The sequence below is a fragment of the Pipra filicauda genome, unplaced genomic scaffold (genome assembly GCF_003945595.2).
Source record: "Pipra filicauda isolate LSUMZ 115617 unplaced genomic scaffold, ASM394559v2 scaffold139_size1960392_pilon, whole genome shotgun sequence".
NCBI classification, from domain to species: Eukaryota; Metazoa; Chordata; class Aves; order Passeriformes; family Pipridae; genus Pipra; species Pipra filicauda.
This window is the reverse complement of record NW_024103873.1, coordinates 643152-662683: the sequence shown is the minus strand read 5'-3', so window position 1 is coordinate 662683 and position 19532 is coordinate 643152. Positions and strand designations below refer to the sequence as shown.

The 19532-nt window shown below is 46.0% G+C and overlaps 1 protein-coding gene across 2 annotated transcripts in view; it reads right to left on the bottom strand.

Annotated features, from left to right (window-relative positions):
* Window positions 1-4347: 4347 nt before the first annotated feature.
* The window catches only part of RAD18 (RAD18 E3 ubiquitin protein ligase), a 31316-nt gene continuing 16131 nt past the window's right edge, over window positions 4348-19532 (bottom strand). The window contains exons 10-13 of one of the 2 annotated variants that reach the window (XM_027746425.2): window positions 17695-17826; window positions 14402-14558; window positions 7499-7561; window positions 4348-5023 (exon numbers count right to left, since the gene is read on the bottom strand). In XM_027746425.2, the coding sequence (XP_027602226.1) occupies window positions 4915-5023; window positions 7499-7561; window positions 14402-14558; window positions 17695-17826 (461 nt within the window). In that variant the 3' untranslated portion in view covers window positions 4348-4914. The remainder of the gene's footprint in view (window positions 5024-7498; window positions 7562-14401; window positions 14559-17694; window positions 17827-19532) is intronic. The other variant, XM_027746427.2, reaches the window with a different exon arrangement.

Sequence of the window (19532 nt, the reverse complement as noted above, 5' to 3'; positions counted from 1 at the left end):
TGGACAAAACCCAAAAGGTCAGCATTAGTTAAAGCGAATCCTTGCTGTAAAAGCCCTCATTACCTGGGAAAAAAACTTTTCTCCCCTGTGAGAAAAGTGGAGGTGGAAATTTTTCAAATCACCTGATCCCAGACCAACTTTCAGAAAACTAAGCCATTTTTCCTCTTGTTCAGATTCTGAAGCATCGACCAAACACAGCTGCTGTTCTGGTATTTGTGACGCAGAACATCCAACCAAAGGCTGGAGGAATTGGCCCATCATTGCAGTTCTCCTGCAAAACCAGAACTTTTGGGAAAGCACCAGAAAACACCCTAGCACAGCCATCCCTGAAGCAAAACCAGGTAACCCCCAGCTATCTGATTTGGAGGGGGACATGGGGTGAGAGCACACAGGGAGCCCCGTGCCTGTCAGAGTGACTCCACTCCTGCTCTCTCCCATTCCCAGGACTGCTGCCTTTCACATGGCTCCACTGCTGGGCTGGGAGAACAGGACATTTTTATTGTCTGTGATTATTTTGTTTCCAGCTTTGCCCTCCTGCCCTGGCCTGAGGGACTGCTCTGTGACTAAATTAATTTCCTTCTGAATGGATTCGCCGCCCAAAGCAGCCGTTCCCAAAGCCTTCCAGTGGCAGCCCCCCCACATAGCCTGGCATCGCCCCAGCCCGGCTGCCAGCACCACTATGGGCCCCCCAGGAGCTTCTCCCCACTCCCAACTCCCCAGGGAGCCACAGCTGTCAGGGATCTGCTGGCTGGGGATGGCTGCAGAGGGGTTGGACCCACAGTGGGGCAGGATGGAGGGTCCCCAGGATCCCACATCCCTGGCAGAGGGTGGGATGGAGGGTCCCTGCAACACCACACTCCTCCCAGCACAAGGCAGATGCTGTGGGTGATGTAACAAACATCAGTCACAAAATGAAAAGGTGCAAGGAGAATGCAGTAGCTTCATGATTACTCAAAACCCACCACTGTGGGGTTCCTCCCCTCTCGCTGGGGCCGCAGCTCAGCCGCGGCAACGCTGGGCAGGAGGACACGACCCAGCGTCTCACTGTGCATCACCACTGCAAAGCTCCTCCGTGCTGGGACTTCTGTCCCCAGCCTGGCTGTTCACAAGTCCCCAACTGCTCCCACTTGCCCCTTGACTTGGTGACGGAGGAGGAGCTGCCCAGGGGAGCGAGGGGACAGGACAGCGTGGGGAGGACACTGCGTTTCCTTCCTCGCTGTTTTTTTTTCCCTTACGCTATCCAATTTCTGCGAATTCAGGGCTGCTGAGATGTGCAGCAAGAGTCATTTATGGCACCCAGGGGATCAGCAGCCACTCCCAGCAAAGGCCAGACCTGGCAGTCCCTGGGGCTGGAGCTGGCCCTGGAGCTGTGTCTGGCAGGACAGGTTGGATCCTACCTGGCACCCGCTCTGTCAGGGTGGGAATGAGGCATAGGATCATCAAATCCACGCTTTTTCCTAAGCCTCCACATTGTCCAGTGTGTCTGCTCCATGCAGCCTCCCCCAGCACCTCAACCACTGTGTCACATCCACACGCCCTGCTCAGATTTGTCACCTCTACAAACACCATCACCCACCTCTGGCACCAACTCACAGCTCCTTACAAAAGGGAGGGGGAAAAGCCCCATCTCTGGTAAAGGTCACCAATTTGGACTTTAAATGGTGAGTTCAACAGTAAGAGATATAAAAAGTGAATCTCCACAGGTTGTCAGGGAGCCAGTTTGATTTACATCCATATTTAACGTGTCATGGCTGTTTTCTCTCCTACTACACCAAGTAACTGTCTCGCTATCTTAACGCCCCAGTTCCTGTAGCAGCTCTTCAGCTCATTGTCAGTGGCAATGGCCTTACCTGCAGCCACACCAGTGCAGGGAACAGTGCTGGGGCAGGACTCGTGTCCTGCTCATCCCCACGCACCAGCACCTTCCCCCCGCGCACCAGCAGCTGCTTTGCCAACGCCTGGAGAAAGCTCTTTACAGTATTATTGCTGCTCTAACACCAAAGGTTTCCCAGTTTGCCCAGCTGTGCATGGCAAGGGGTTTTTCTGAGGAGCAATAGAGAATTTTTATGAGAAAAACTATCACATGTCAGCAGTGAATGAATCTGTGAGTTGCTGCCAGTTTTCAGCAATTTTTAACTACTTGCAAGTCATTTCCTTTCAGCCATGAAGGACTTTGCTGAAATAAACACCCTTCCTTCAGCTGCTCTTATCAATGGCACTAAATACAACAGCCAAGCAGTTTTTCCAAGCAGCAACACTAAAAAAAAACTCAGCAAAAAAAATCCCAAATCCATGAGAAATCAGGTGAGACACAGCAGCAAACACAGTCACCCTCCTGTCCCCATCCCTTGGCACTTGAGGTGTCTGACAGCTGCCAGTGCTGCTGGGACCACGTTGGGGGGAGTATTTCAGTGTGCCTCTGCCTGTGCTGTCTGGGATCGTGGCTGACATTCAGGCTCCAAAATCTTCAGGGAGTTTAATAAAAAGGTCAAACTTTGAGAAATATTTCAGGGTGTTTTCTTTCTTTTTTATAAAGGTGCCTTTTGAACTGCTTTGGAGGGCAGCTCCTCTCAAGGTTTCCTTTGTCTGAGCTGTATTCCAGCAGGCAAAACACCCCCATGAAAATCCAAGCATTTTCTCATAGCACAGCAAGGTTGTCATCCAGTAAACTCCAGAGTGGGAAGGGTAAGGGCTGTTTGCAAACTCAACAGCAAACACACCACCATGGGAGTGTTTGAGGGCTCTCTGAACCCAAACCAACCTCTTCACCATGAGGTGCTTTAGGAACCACAGGAACTCCCCATTCTGCCCAGGCTGCCAAGACAGGAATCCTTGGAATTGGATTCCAGGAGAGACCACAGAGGGACCGAGCTCTGCTGGAGAAACCACAGTGTGATTGAATGAGCAAAGGAAAACATCATTCCCAAAGCTCATGGCTTTGTACACATTCTGAGCACAGCTCCAAGGACAACACTCTGCCTTGGGTTCTTCAAGAGCCACAGGGGACATATCCTGAGGTCACCACAACAGTCAGACCGTGACGCTGCTGTCCAGGAGCTGTTTCTTGTCTTGCTCGGAATCCCCGCCAGCCCTTGGGCACCAGGATGCCAGGACAGAACCCCCTGCCAGCCCCTCAGGCACCCAGGACAACAGGACAGAACCCCCCACCAGTCCCTGGGCACCGGGATGCAAGAACAGAACCCCCAGCACTCGGCTCATGAGGGTTCACTCCCCCTTGGGCACTTGCCTAATACTGATTTTTTCTGAGTACTTTCCAGCCCATACTTACTAAATTAGACTATTTCTCCTTCTTGGGTAGGGAAACATAATTTTCTCTCACCTCAGGAGTTACTGCCATTAACTGCAAAATAACTCTGGGAGACAGGGAGGATCTGCCGCTGATCCGACATGTTTCCAGCCCGTTCCCTGGATTGAAGGCAGAAGTCCCTGGGAGTTAAGATTGCAGGACCCCAATTTTCCCTACAGATCGAGGTAAGGACCTTGTGCAGCACCTGGTGTGCCATTTCCAGGCTGAGCTTAGGCAAGGTGGGCACGTGCTCCCTTAGGCTCTGTCAGCAGCAAAACCACACTGCTGACAGCCCAGCTCAGGGTTTATCTGCCAGCAGCACTAACAGAGCCTTCCCAGGCTATTCTCTGTGTGTGACAGGGGACATCGTGACCATATTAAAGAAAACTCTGCTGCTAACTCAAACAGAAGTAAACCACACCAGCAAACCCTTCCACAGCTACCCAGCAGCTGATGCAAACCCCATCCACATCGATTCCATGGCCATTCCACACATAAACATCTTTATTCCTCCCTGGCCAACTGCATCCAATTTCAATGCCTTGTGTGAGCTACTGTGATGAAAAGGCAGCCCTAGAACAGACACCAAAAATTTTCTTTCAAAAGGTTTTGTTTAGCAAAAATGAAACAAACACAATCAGCTTCCTGCTTTGCCCCTGCCCCTCCTCACCTTGTGCAGTTATGATGGTTTATACTTGCCGTGATTCAGCCCGTTCCAAACACAAACGTTCCTGGGAACAACAGCTTGAGGAGGAATATTTCTAAAAGCCAAACACCCAGGCCCAGCTACAGTCTGAAGTCAACTGGCACACAACTCTCAATTTTACCCAGATTTTGTGCCTTCTTTAACAAGCTCCCCTGATGGGCTCTGACCAAAGCTTCGGGGCTCAGCAGAAGCACCTGTGAGTATTTTTCATGGGATGTATTTTGCTTACAAGCCATATTTTTAAAAACGTCCCCTGGTGTTCAGATTTACTTTCATTTTCTTGCATTGCTTTATTTCATTACAAAATTCTACTACCTTCCAAGGAAGACCAGACTTTTCAATGTTACTATTTATTTTAAAGCTAGAATACTTTGTGTCCAATGACTTTCCAACTTCCTTCCAACTTCCTTCCAGTTTCATTACTTCAAACCAAAATAACAAAACATAATACTGAGCAATTTGACACAGACATATATAAAAAAGCCTATTTCTGTAGAGCAGAATCCCCCACCATCCCTCTGCCTCCCCCCACCTCCCCAGCTGCACCAGGGAACTGGGGCACCAGCACCTGCCCAACCCCAAGCAAAACACTGTCCTGCAGCTGCTTCCAGGAGTTTCCACGGGGTATGAGCAGGAACAGCAGCAACACACAGTCCTGCACTGGTGAGGGGACACGAGGGACAGGAGCCAGCTCACATCCCACAGGGCTCTGGCACCCCGGGCCCAATCTCAAAGGTAAATGGCCACAGTGCTGTGGACAAACCCACCAGCCTTGTCATTAAGGCAGTTGGAATGGCAGTGATGCATAAATTCAGCGCTTTACTCAGTATTCAGACACACTGAGGATGGGAAAAAGCCAAGCAGTGTTTCCCAGCACTGAGGATTCCCCATCCCTGCAGCACTAGCTCCTCTTCCGCTTGCTCCTGGGAAGAACTCCATCATTCTCCGGCATCCGCGGCCGCTGCGACTTCCTCCTGATCACTGTCAGAGCCAGGGAGCTGCTGCTGCTGCTGGAAAAAAAGGAAAATAAGGAAAAAAGGGGGTTGCAAGTGCCCTAAACACGGCACACATGACCCTGCTGAAGCGCTGGGAGCAGCACAGGGGCACCACACACGCACATGTTCCTGGCCATGGGCAGGGAAAGGACCTCAGAGCTCAGCTCATCCCACCCCCCTGCCACGGGCAGGGATGCCTTCCACCAGACCAGGGTGTTCCAAGCTCTGTCCAACCTGGTCTTGGACAATTCCAGGGATGGGGAAATATTGCTCTGCCTTCTCAGCTGAAGAAGATAACAACACCCACAAACCCGGTGTAGTGGTGCCTCTCCTTCGGTCCCCAGGAACCACTTTGGAATACAAGGAGGAGCAACAACCTCCCAGATTCCTTGTCCATAACTGAGAAGAGCCCCTGGTGCTGAGAAAAAACCATGATGATGTTCTATCAGAAAATGCCAACTTGAGTCACTGTCCTCAGGGGCACAGTCACCCAGGCACAGGACAAGGGCTTGGTCAGGGTTACCCCTGAACGAAAGCGAACAGGACTCCCAGCTTTGCAGACACCCTCATTTATGGACAAAGAATTTTCCACTGGAAACTCAACAAGTGTTTTCTTTTTAGTCACAGAGTTAATTTTAAAGAAAAAATTGTTAAATTAGCCATATTTAAATGAAGCGGCTGATTTCCATCATTCAGCCTTGGAGCTTAAAATTCCACTTCTTGTTGACATGAAAGATGCTGCTCATCTGTCAACAGCTTTTGCTAATTAAACATTTCTTATAAATACACTCTGTTTTATACCATCTGCTAGGCTGAATCCATCCCGCAGGGACTATTACTTCGACTTAAACTGAGAATTCACAAATGAAAATAACAATGGAAAACTCTCAGATGCCCAAGTCCACATCTGTTGACTGTCATGAGACAGGTAACGATATAATAAAGAGATTAGTAGGAACAACTTGTGTTTCAGAGCTGTACCACGATGGAAATGGAGTTCTCACATCCCTGAGACCACTAACCACACCCAGGGAGATCTGTGTGAATCCCAGCTCTGCCAGATCCAGCTGGTACCTCGGCAGTGTGACTGAACACACGTACCCTGAGTGCCAAAGGGAGGGACTACGTGGATCCATGGCCCTGTCCAGCTCTCCCCACTCACACTGTCACAAAAACGAGAGCTGTATTTCTCCCCAAACCATCACTAACAGACTGCCACTGTCACCTGCAGACCCCAGAGTGGGTTAAGCAAGCACTTGTTGCCTGAGGCAATTTGGAATTTAGATCTCCTGGAGCCCTGAACCTGCCAAGTTTCAGGCACCTGTCCCATGCCATGTGCAGCAACACGCTGGCATCAACAGAACTATTCACATCCACAGCTGCTGCCAGGAGCAGGTCACTATCAACACTTAGCTGCACAAAGACACTGCTCAGGAGCAGGAACTTAATTTATATGTGAGGGATTAAAACCTCACTCTGTTTCTCAACCTGAATTTACACCTACTTGTCCACCAATAAAGATTAAGTTGCCAACAGCACAGAGTAATAAATAACTGTAGTTCATGGGGGGAACAGGAGATGATTCAAGGATTCAACTTGGGGAATGGGGGCCACAGACCAGAGAAAAAAGACTGACTGTGGCTGAAGGACTCAGTTTATGGAGCAAATGCCTTTTCCTGAGAGCAGTGAGGTGTCCTGCCACAGTGAGCCTGGTTAACACACAGCACTGTGCTGCTGGGGAGCTGCTGCTTACTGAGCCTCCAGAAAGGAAGAGTTAGAGGTGATTTTAATGGAGTCAGGCATGTTCTTCGCTCAAAGAGAAAGGAAGTCAACTATTTTAATAACTAACTACAGAGCATTTAACTCCAAACTGTCTCTCAGTGGAATACTTTAAAAGCACAGGGAAAAAGGTCTCTGCAGGACATGGCTAAACACACACTGAACTGGGACAAACATCTCTCATCTTGGATTGAATTCCACAGCCATTAATAGTAGGAGTTTTAAGAGCCATCCCAGTCTATGACCACATACATGTAACAGAAGGGGATTTTTGGTTTAAAGAAGTAAGATGTTAACATCTTAGCAACAAGAACTCTTCCCACTTCAAAACAGATGCTCAATTCCAGCATGTTCAACTTGTCAGCCTTATATACAGCTCTGCCAACAGTGGAACTTCAAATACAACAGAAGATCAGATTGAATTTTCCATAAAAATCAGTCTCCTCATTTTTTTCTCAATTAAAATATTTATTTATACTCATGTGTACCTTAGAATAATGATCTTCAACTGGGCATCTGTGGATTCTTAGAGCATCCAGGTATTATTTCTCAAGGATTCAAACTCACTGACAAAATCCTGCTTCCCACAACTGTGAGGATTCTCCAAGAACCTGACTTTCCAGAGGCATTTGCTTTTCCAGAATTCCACCAACTGCAAACTATTGATCTAAACCTGTCGCAAGGACTTCAGTGCATGGATATTCCACTCACCTGTCAGAGGACACTGAACACGTCTCAGACTCTTCCACATCCGCCAAAATGTCTGAATTGGTGCTGAAAGGGAAAATAAAACAGATGTAAATTATTTTAGCAACACCTATAGCACAGCAGGGCTCGACTGGCAGTGGCAGCAGAACCTGTGGATGAGACCGACCCCTCTCATAGCACTGGCAATGAGAAATAACTTCAACCTACAGGACAGGCCAAGAACTTCTGTCTCTGCATTGCTTAATTTTTAGTTATTCCCAGGTCTCAATGTCATTATTTAACACACAAGACAATTCTCTCTGTTCATGTCTCCTTAGTGGTATCTAAACAGCTTTGCATTCCCAGGCACCAGGCAATTTCACTGGAGAGGATCTGCAAGATGCTTTGGTGGGTAAAGTGTAGGTAAAGTGCATTTCTTTCCTAGAAGCTTTTCTTCAATAAATCAATAAATGACATACAACTTCTAGAAGACGGCAGGATTTTTTTCACCCTTTGCCATTTTGTCTGCTCTCTGAAGTGAGAGTCATCAGCTGTTACTGTGGCAATAACTAATACAGAACCACCAGCAGGAATTCAGGTGGACAAACAGAGACATGTTAGAGGACCCTCTAACTCGTGCACATACAGTCATACAGATATAATAGAAAAAGACACCAAAAATGGATGGGGAAAGTTTTGAAGCTCAGCATTGTTTTTACTCTCAGAATTAAAAGTCCATCAAAAGCTCATTTTTGGTGCACAAACTGGATTCCCAGGGAATGAGTTATTATCATATTTCCAAACTACTCTGATGTTCCAATTACATTTAAAAAAAGAAGTGAGGAGGACATAGGGCTATTTGTGTGCTTTTAGTCCCCTAAAATAGAAAAAGAACAGGTTTGAGGCCTGAACATGATGTACTTCCCTGCCTTGAAAACTGCAGCATTATCATCATTTATCACCCACCGCGTTTGCCACCGCAAAACAATAAAAATGAGAAAACTTGGCTAACACTCAAACCAATACTGCTTGTTCAGAATTTACATGTGGAATCCTTGGTCTGTGCCTACCAAATTTTTTTTAAAACTGAGTAAAAATGTCCTGGAGCGAGTTCCCCCTTGGCCTACACGTGGAGCTGTGAACGGGCCATCAGAGGGTCCCCAGAGAACCCAATTAACTCCTCTGTCCTAACTGCAACGAGACACTGAGGGGCTGTAGTAACTACAAACCAGGGTTCTGAACTTCCCAGCTGTAGCTAAAAGCTCTTTTTTTCAGGATTCCTTCCAACATCCCACTGCTCCCCAGCAGCCCCCCAGTGAGGCAGTTCTCTGCATCGTGGCTCTCCCAGACACCAGTTTTGGTTACAAAGCCCAAGGAAGGCAGGATTTGGAGCTGAGGTAATTATACACCTTTCTGCCACATGCCAGGGGACAAAAATTTAAAAAAATTTAAAAATTAAAAAAAAAATTAAAAAAAAACCCACTTAAATATGCCACAGTTGAAAAGCAATTATCAAAAAACACTACCAACTAAGCAAAAACAGTTTTGACCACCAAGTGAATTCATATTTTAAATTAATTCTTTTTCGTCCCCTGAAGAAAACTCCTCCCCCCCTTTGCATTTAATGATTAGCCCTGAAGTGGAAGAATATGAATTAAAAACCAAACAGCTGCCTTGTTGTGGAGGTTGTTTCTATACATTTTAGCCCAGAGGGGCCACAGAGATCACAGAATTTAGAACAGTTTTGTTAATTTCTTCAGTATTTTCTGCCTTTTCAATACCCCACAGGTACCTACCTACACTGAGGCCAGGCAAGCAAAACATCATCAGACTTTATTCAGACTCCAAATCCAAGACAAATTCCCACAAGGTTTTCTGTCCTTTTCGTTACTAAAGGTCATTACTCTCCCAAGATTTTACAGATCATTTCCAGAGGAGTCAATTTTTACAGCAAAACCATTAAATTTCTGCACCTGAACTGCTTGACATGCAGCCAGCATCCTGTGCCAGGGTGAGGAGAGGTTTCAGTTTCTGCTCTTATTCAAGGCTCCACGTTGGGAAAAGTACAGCTTCAGTGACTCAGGCCATTCCCCAGCTCCACGTTCCTGCAGGACTGGTGTCCCTGAGCCCTTATGGACAATCAGCCAAGAGTCAGCTCTTCCTTTCTTGACCATCACTGGGGTTTGATTTCCACCCCTCCTTTTTTTTTTTTTTTTTTTAAGATAAGCACACAACTCCCAGACAGAGAGAAGAAAGCTGACATAAGTGTGAGTGACATGTCTTGTTCTAGAACTGAGAGGAGCAAAGGGCCCTTTGCCCCTGTTTGTGCTGGGGCAGACGCAGCTCTCGCGTGAGCAGCCAGCGCCTTTCCCATCCTGCCCTGCCTCATGGACGTGCCTCTGCACGAGCCCTGGGCATTTCCCCTCGCTGCTGGCACGAGAAATGAGCTCCAGCCTGTCTCATTTTGCCAATGTCACTTGGAGGTGAGTGCCCAGTTGAGGAGAGGTAAAATAGTTTTCTCCATCTTGCAATCCTGCTTCCACTGTGTCCTGCCTGTGATGAACAGGATGAGCTCACTGCTAGAACAGCCCCAGCACTGGGTGATATCCAAGATTACCTGTGCATCACAGTGCCTTCCCTGGCTTCCCAGGACCTCCTCTTCAAACCACGCACCTGTGGCTTCGTCGTCCTGCCTTTGGAGGAGGGCTCTCGTCTGAAGCAAACCTTACACAGGTTCCACTCACGCTCTCACTGTTCTCCTTTACCCTTTCCAGGCTTCCTGGGCTTTCCATGGCATCCTCTGCAGCCCAAAAACATGCCTCTGAGGCTCTGCCTTTGGAAAAGGGAAAGCTCTGCTGGCTCTATCTGAACTCCTTCCCTTAGGAGCGTGGCAGCAGCTGGGCCATGGAGGCTGAGGCACCAGGAGCGCTGCAGACCAGCACTCCTCTTTTCAGGACTCAGATGTCCAGACCCCACAGCTCTCGATCACAGACCCATGTCCTCCTGGACACAGGCTGGATGTAATTGCTTCCCCCAGGCCCAGCTGAGGCCACTGATTGTCATGATGTCCCCGGGACTCTCTCCACCAAACCTCACAGCTCCTGCCATTTGTTACAGCTCACAGTTTTGGGAAAAAAAAGTATGAATCAACACCATAGCAGAGAAGTATCATCATCCTTCCACAATGAACCCATGTTTGAGGCCAAAATCCACAGATCGAACACTCCTGTCTAACACTGTGATATACATCATCTCTGAGCCAAAGTAGTGCAAGATTTATTAAGTCAAAAATGTACTGAAGAACTGAAAAAGGCAGTTATTGCCCTAATCAACACATTTTCATACACTTCTCTCATCTGACAGCAATGGCCAGGGAGCAGGACAGCGCTGCCTTTGAACTCGGACTGCAGCAACTGCCAGGGAGGAGCTCACACAGCCCTTCCAACCACTCCACCCTGCCAGCTTTGCCAAAGCAACGTCTGCCGGGTGGGTCTGGGAGGAGTGCTGCCATCCAGTGAACTCCTGGGTAACTGAAACACAGCTCCTATCTCTGCCTCTTCTGCTGCTGATGAACTAAAGCCCATATTCTGCAAAGCACATAAATCCAAGGATAAGGGACCCGTCAAATCCAGACCCTGGATCCTGATCAATGGCTCCTGAGCTTACAGCCAAAACCCCACACATCCTGCAAACAAGGCCCCTCCCCTGGGCATGAACCTCCCCTGGCACACACTGCAGTGGCTCTGGGCATCCCAACAGCAGAGGCATTTACACAAGGTGTGCAGGTAGCACTTTCCCACCAAGATTTCAGAACTAAATCATCATGTTTCAGTACTTCAGATAAGGTCAGTGTTCTATCTTATCTGCTGTTCAAGTCTCTCACTCTAGTCATCAAGAACCAGCATTTGTCTCTAACAAAGTTTTAAGAGAAATAATTTGCTTAAAAAACTGTGTATTATCCCCATTACATAAAATAGTTGTAATGGAATATTTCCTCTACGTAGCTCATTAACTGGCTTATCGTTGTCCCTCCTCATTTCTCTCATTTCTTCTCTAATTTCCCTATTGTTTAAGTAGTTATGCAAAATTTGGCTTCAGTCCCAGAAAGTCAAAGAACGCCACAGGACTATTTGTATGGAGCACTGCAGTCCTGTGGAAGCTTTATGTGTAACTGTGACTTCAGAGCTTTGAAAAATTACCCTTTCAAAGCCCCGGCTGTGTTTTGGTGTTTATCTATTACGCACAGTTTGCTCTCTTGGTGGGATCATCAATCTCTGCAGAGCCCAGGCATGTTTGGGCTGATGCTGCAACCTCCATTCCTGCCCTGGATCTTTTCTCCAGCAGGTGTAAAACTCTTCTCCATTAAAGCATCAACTTTTGAATAGTATCAGTTAATCAGTGATTAGTGTACAATGGATGAATTTCTTATCTTGACCAACTGATATGAGACTGACAAAGGACAGGCCTTATGAAGGAGGAAACAGAAGAATTACTGATTTTCTTGAAGCATCTTTTTGCAGAACAGACATTTCACCTCTCCAAGTTGCAGATTGTTCTGTTATATTCAATGTGCTGCTCGATATCCTTGTCCCATCACAGCACCAGACTTCCACTTATAAGTGCTCTCCTCACAGGAACACAGCATGCAGATCTGGATTTTTGAATATATTTCAAGTTTTGACATTTCAATGTGAAAAACATTTACCCTTGGCAAAGGATATCCTCTTAATACTCAGAAATAAAACACAAGCCTCACAAAACCATTACTTAGTACAATAGCACAATACTACTCAAAGCATCAACATATAAATCATTGTTTGATTTGTGCTGTATTTCTTTCACTACAATTAAAAAGATATCAGCCCCACAATAACCAGAGTGACCAAATACATCTTTTTTCATGCAGTTTATATGACTACACCTACTTGTTAGGGGCCCTGCCAATGTTGATACAATTCATTTTGGATACACCAGACCTCTGAGCAGTGTGCTGGGAGGATGAGCCTCATTCCTGGATGGAACTGTGTGGTCCAAAGCCGGTCCACGGGCACAGCAGGACCCAAGAGATCTCCAAGGGCCAAACCAAGACCTGGGCAGTGCACTGAACCATCAGCCCTTTTGCTCCTTCAGAGCAGCTACCAAGGAACACAGTCAAGACAAAAAGCACATTTAACTCCTTTCCATAAGTGTTCAGAGAAGGGGTGGTCCCTGTAATCTTTGTTTCTCAGAAGACACAGGTAAACACTCCAAAGTGCTCTTCAGGAAGGTGCAGTGCGGCAGGAGGAACGTGGTGGTCAGGGGAGAGGGGCCTTCCCTCCTGACCAGGCAGCATCTGTCACTTCACTGAGCTTTCACTGCTTCACTGTTGGAGTTTTCATCTCTCTTTGAGCAGAGTCTAAGGTTGGGGGCTGCATGGAAAGCAGCAGAAGCTGCAGTGTGTGATGTCCCAAGGCTCAGGGGGCCTCTCCAGCTGCCTCTGTGCAGGGTCAGACCAGAGGGTCACCCAAGCTCTGCAGGTCAGTGTGCCCCACTGAGGGCTGAGGAATCTGCTCTGACCCCACACACCTGCACAGGAGACACTCCAAAATGGGGTATGACAATGTGGGAGGGCTGCAGGAGCCCAGAGCACTGGGCCCTGTGGTAAAGGTAAAGAAACGACCAAGAGAACAGTTCCCTGATCACAGGGAAGGAAAAACTGTCATCATCTGCATCCTGAGAAACTGAGATAAAACTAATCCCACACTAACCTTAACAGCTTGTTACATATGGAACAGCAAATAAACTGATATGCCGTGTTTATCAATTTTACAGTACCAGTTCAGGCAGAAAGACACAGACAGCACAGAGGGGAAAGGCCACGGGAGGGGAAGGGCTTTATTGGTCTATAACGCAGGTCTGAGGCCAAACAGAAATGCAGTGATGCTCTGGAAGGGCAGCAACGACCTTTCCTGCCTCCACACAGTGCTCTGCCAGTCAGCATATTGTTGTTTACTGACAAATATTTACTGTATGCTCCCATTTATTCAAGCAAATGGAAACAGGCAGCAAAGCCTGATCCTGTAAAACAGAAACATGTACAATTTGATGCTCTCTAACCCCCCACCTGATCTTCCTTTTCCAATGTCTCCCCAGGTTTTCACTCACCATTCAACATTTCCATCTGTGAAAGGGAACCCTCGTGACAGCTTTTTAAAAGCTCTTTAGTTTCTGTTAAACTTTTTGATTAGATTGATCTGTTCATAACCAACAATAAAGCCAAGCACTACATTACTTTTAATATTTGCAGAACAAGGAGGAAGAGGCAGAGTGCTATGGCTGTAAGGGGTGGGAAATTGAGAAGTGTCACTCCTAGCTCAGCTGAGGACCTCGAGCTACTTCCTCTGATTATCTCCCACTTCTAAACCTTTTTATTCCTGGTAATGCTGACCTGCATTCTCCTCTCATTTCCTTTATCAACAAGATAGCCAAATCAGCTCTCTTGCTTTTATATCAAAACCCAATTATTCTGTATTTGTTGTCAATTATTTTTTCACTTTTCCTCCAGAAACTGGGGCCACACTTCCTTACAGCAATACTACTTAAAAGACTTGGGCCGTTATCCATTTTGGGACCTCTCTAAATAAAGCTTGCAGCAGAAGGGAAGGTGATACACTGGAAGGAATTCACCAAATGTACTCCTGATACCCCAGACATTGCACTCCCTGTTTCTGTCCCAAAAGGGACATTTACACTATCAACCCCCTATGAAGTCATTACAATACTATTTGAGCTCCATCCCTCAAGCCACCAAGCACCCAGGAACACAGAGAATGGATCCGTGCCCACAGCCCAGCACCCATCCTGTGAAGCAGGATACAGGCACTGCCAAGTTTATCCATGTTTGGTCTAAGCTGGCACTAAGCAGGGAGAAGACACCACCTCACTAACCTGCTTGTTGATCCAGATGACAGTGAGAGTTCAGGAGAGGCCAATCTCTGGCCTTCCTCCAGGCAAGGAGATTCACTTCTCTGGCCATCAGGAGTATGTGAATGGAGTTCCTGGGCTTCTCCCAGGACAACAGCTGTGGGATGCTCTTCCTGAGGCTCTACCAAGGGGAAAGGCACAGATTAGAATGACAATACAAAATACTATTGTTTAAAGTTCTACAGCCAGGAGACAGATTTTTAAGAAAAAATAAAGTTATAAATATTTAAATACCAACACCTCATTCCCACTTACTTGTTTCTCAAAGCTTTCCCAGGTTGAATTTTCAAGAGTTTAATTTCTTTTCCTAGAGAATTAAAAAAAAAAAAAAAAAAAAAAAAAAAAAACAAACAAAACTAACCACCCTCTGAGAACCAGAAATGTTTCATGTTTCATTGTTGAGTTTCAAACAGACAGAAGGAGAGGAATAAAGGGGAAGGATATGTGCTACATTTCATAAGATGGAACTTTATTTCAGAAATTGGCAAACACTTAACAAGACAGTGCTGTTGGCTGCTTGTGGTACCAATCCTCTTCATCCCCTGCATCAAACAGCTTGACAGCTTCAAGTTTTACAGATCAAGTTAACAGGCTTGTTTTCAGTTGTGATTTATTTCCTTATGCACCTAAGAAAGACAATGTCAATCCAGATAATTGACATTTCCATTTCTATAGGAAAAATAATTTCTAGACAAACACATATGGGATAAAAATTGTAAAACCATTCTGTTGTTTTTATGTCAAATGTTTTGGTCTATGAAAAGATGAACAGTTCTCTGAAAAGATACCTTCTGCCTCTCCAAAGAGAAAACAAATATAGACTAGAAATTAGGGTATGAAAAGATCTTTATACCATACCCACAAATACTTTCAAAGTAGTTATTTTACTAGAAAGCTGCCCAGGACATTAAACCCTCCCCAGACTCATCTCACTGACAACTGTGATTGGGACAGTCACAGACATGCCCCTTCAAGGCCCAAGCTCTGACTTTTCCACTCCTCCAGCAATATTTTGGACAGAAAAGGCCAAGCAGAACTGTAACTGGAGTGTGGAAGGGCTTCACAGTCTTTGGATTGAGCTCAGCTTGCCATTTCCCTCCAGCTAACAGGCATAATTAAATATCAGGGGCATATTTTTGTCTGCTGAAAACAACCAACATATTCCAGTGAGTCAGTTGTCCAACTAATGAAACACAATTCTGAAATTAGCAGGGTAAAAATAGCAAAGGTCTGTGCAATAATGCAGACCAGCACAGCCAATACTTATCAAATCAAATTATTTATCACCAGTATTTATCAAATGTTTTTGGCACTTTCCCTCAGGCAAAGCAAAGCTTCACGTTTAAAAGTTATAAAAACTGGAAAACAGACATTTTAAGCTTAAAGATGCAAAGTAAGATGATGTAAATCAGGAACAGGTGATTAAAACACCACCACAAACAGAGTGAGATTTTCAGAGAGGTTAAATTGCATCAACCAATACTACAGGAAAGGGCAGTGGGAGAGATGGAGGGGGGAAAATAAATAAACCGACAAAACCCAACCCCAAAAAAGGTCTGTTTTAATTCTCTACAATTCCACCACTTCCATGAGAAGCCAAAGGAAGTGGGTAAGGAATGCAGACAGAGCTTTTCCATCAGGCCACTGCTGGTTTGTTCCTTTCCTGTACTGTAATTCCCATTTAATACAAAGGCAATTGCTGCTAACAAGGAACCCTGAGGAAATAGGCTTTAGGCATCTGTTCCTTCAACCATAAACCATCTTTTTGTTTTTTTCAATGGTTTACAAACAGTCAACTGGGTGCAGATGTTTGGCATAAAACTAGGAACTGCAATTCCAAGGATTATTGGAAGCTCAGTGCACAAAGTGCAGTGGGAATTGTGCAGGTTTGCTGGATCCAGACGAGGCGGTGCCACGGACTGAACACGGCACAGGATGACACACCTGAGCCAAGTTATCTTCTCCCTGAGCACTCTTTTGGAAGAACTCCATGGCTTTAATTCAGCTTCTCAGAGCCTGTAGGGCAGCACACACAGGGGAGATGGAAACCTGAAAGCCACAGCAGCCCACCCTGCCAGGGCAGAGCTGGAAATAAAGGCTGTGGTCCCACCATCTAACAACACATCACCTCTGCCTCTGCTATAGATGAGGAACATCTTCAAATCTTTTATCCTTGAGATTCCTTAACTTTTACCCTTCACACAGAAAGGATTATGCATTGAATCAAGGTCTGCAGGAAATGATCAGGATAAAATTCATATTATTTTACTGGTTTTTCATTTCTTTTTATTCTTGAGGACTCTGCTGGAGGAGACAAGCAGTGCGGGAGAGAGACACAGATTAACTCAGCTCAAGAGCACAGGGATTTGTGAGAGCTGGGGCAAACTACACTGCCACGTTTTCCCAAGGGCACAGACAACAGCACATCCCATTCTGGTCAGCGGAATTCCCTCCAAAACTCAAGTGTCTTGAATAGATTATAAATCCACAAGTTCTATTAGGCTGAGGAATGTTCTTCTAAATCCCACAGTCAAAGCTAGATGTTCCCTGCCAAAGCAGCCATGAAGCACAAACCAAAGGAGACCAAAGGATCCTGCAAGGAACACGCTCAGAGCACACTTGGTAAGGTTTGATGCTGCAGGGAGGGAGGATCACGAACAGGCTGGATGCTGTCCCTAACTCCTAACAAGTGAGTAACTGCAGCCCTGCATTCCCACTTTTCACTGAGCTCAAGTATATAAACACAAAACAAGGCAAGTTAAAAAGAGAGGCAACATCCTGCATAAACAGCCTGAAAGAAGACCAAGTATTTTATTGCTTCAGCCTCAGGACAAACAACTCCTGGATCCAATCCACACAAATACCTCAGCAGTTCCCAGTTACTGACTCCCTCTCAGAGTAGGGATCAGGGAAGGCTCAAAGGCAGCGAGAGCACTGACCATCACCTTCATTCCAGAGGTGGCCACATGCCCAGCTCAGCACCTGCAGCACACCTGGATTGGAACCCGAGACCCCTTTTCAACAACTGCCTGCAACGTGTCCCCACTGAAATCAAACCCAGATAATCATTATGGGTCTTGCTTATGTTCCACACCAAAATCAGTGGCAGTCAATCATTTTAGGGTCTGTTCGACCTTTATGCTATTTTTTCCCTTAAAGGTTGTAGGAGAAGAACAACAGGAGAAAACAGCATTTCTTTGGGAACCCCCCACTTCTTGGTGTGGATCCAAGAGGGGACCATACTAAACATCACTGACCTGTGGCTGCTGGCAGCTCTTTGACAGCACCTTCTTTGTTTTGAGCACTTTCTGTTTTCCTCTCACCACTTTTCTTCCACCGGTTATTTACTTGATCCATCAAGAATTTGAATTCCTTTCTGTGTTTGTTTCCTGAAAGGTAGCAGAGCATCACTAACTATCCCCACAGGACTAAGGTACACCATAAACACTGAAATGAGGTGAAGAGAAATGGACACAAAACTCTGAATTAAAACCATTTTTGTTACAGCAACTGAAAACCAACTCAGCACTGCAATATGGTCCATGTTCTATTAATGATCCAAATCTGTGTCTGTGCTTTCACAGAGCTACCCACAGCCAAGAACGCTGGCACAGATGAACACCTCACGCTCCTGTGTCATGCTCATTACACTGCTGAAATTCAGACCCTTTAAATCAGTTAATAACGCAAATACTCTTTGCACTTTCAATCACTTGGTATGTTTTAAGCAATCTTCTGGTGTTCAGCCAAAGCAATGTTATTGTTTCATCTGGATACTTCAAATTCTTTACTCAGAGGCTGGGAAAATACCCAGTGTCCTCAGCCAGACATTGTGGATCACCTACCCCTGGTCAGGCAGGGAGGGAACACACTGACAAGGAGGCTGGAGCCAGGTGGGGATCAGCCTTTTCTCCCAGGGAACAAGTGACAGGACAAGAGGAAACAGCCTCAAGCTGTGTCAGGGGAGGTTGGGGTTGGACATCAGAGGAATTTCTTCACAGACAGCATTGTCAAGCACTGGAACACCTCCAGGGTGGTGACTCCACCACCTCCCTGAGCAGCCCATTCCAATACCTGACCACCCTTCCAGTGACACAATTCTTTGATATATTCTATGATAAAATAACACCAAGTCCTGCCCCACAGAAGGAAAAAGATTTGACATCAACTCCCTTCCCCTGAGCAGCTGAAAGCACCACAAAAGGCCAAAAACTCCATTAAGTAAAAGCAAATTCTGTCCCAGATGCCAAGTCTGAGCCACTTGCTATGGAATTCCTTTAGCATTTCAGTTTTCACAGCACTGCTTTCTTTTGTTGTCCTGGTTTATGGTGTGAATACAAAGCTTTGCAAAAAGAAATGTCCTGGCACACAAGCACTGCTGAGCTGTGCTGTAAATCACCGTGGTGCTGAAATGCCACACCACACACAGCACAGCAACCCGCAGCATCTCAGTAATAAACCAAACTGCAGCATTTCAATAAGCCAACCACAACTACAAATATTTAAACACAAGACAAAGCAGTAGACTTCTGAAGAACATTGCAAATGGAAAGATTTATAAGCAGAAAAGGCAACAGAATACATTTTTCAACAAATGTATTTCTTTTCCTGTAGATTTTTTAACTCTTTAACTAGAGACCATGAAAAAAAGCAGAATGGGGTTGACACCAGGGTGAGGGTGTCCCTGAGTCTCCAGCAGCAGAAGGAAGTGACAGCAACTGTAATTGCACCTTCCAGGCATGGACTCCAGCAGCTGCTCCAGCAGAGCTCCCAGACAGCACAGGAACCATCCTCAGCTCCAGCAAGCAAAGTATTAATTGGTATTTCATAAATGGTAAAAAAAATACCAGCAGTGCAATTCACAATTTGCCAAGAGCCTGGAACAGTGCAAAGAAGTAGAAAACCAGCACTTTCTCCAGCTGGTTTGTCTTGCCTTTCCCGAGGCTGTTCACAGCCCCAGTGTGTTCTGTTTCATATGGGAATGCAGAACAAAAGTACATGGTGGGGTTGGGATTCTTTATCCAGAACTTACACCAGAGTTAATTTATTCAGCTGGGAATTAGGGACCTCGAGTGCAAATGTTGTAAAATAAAAG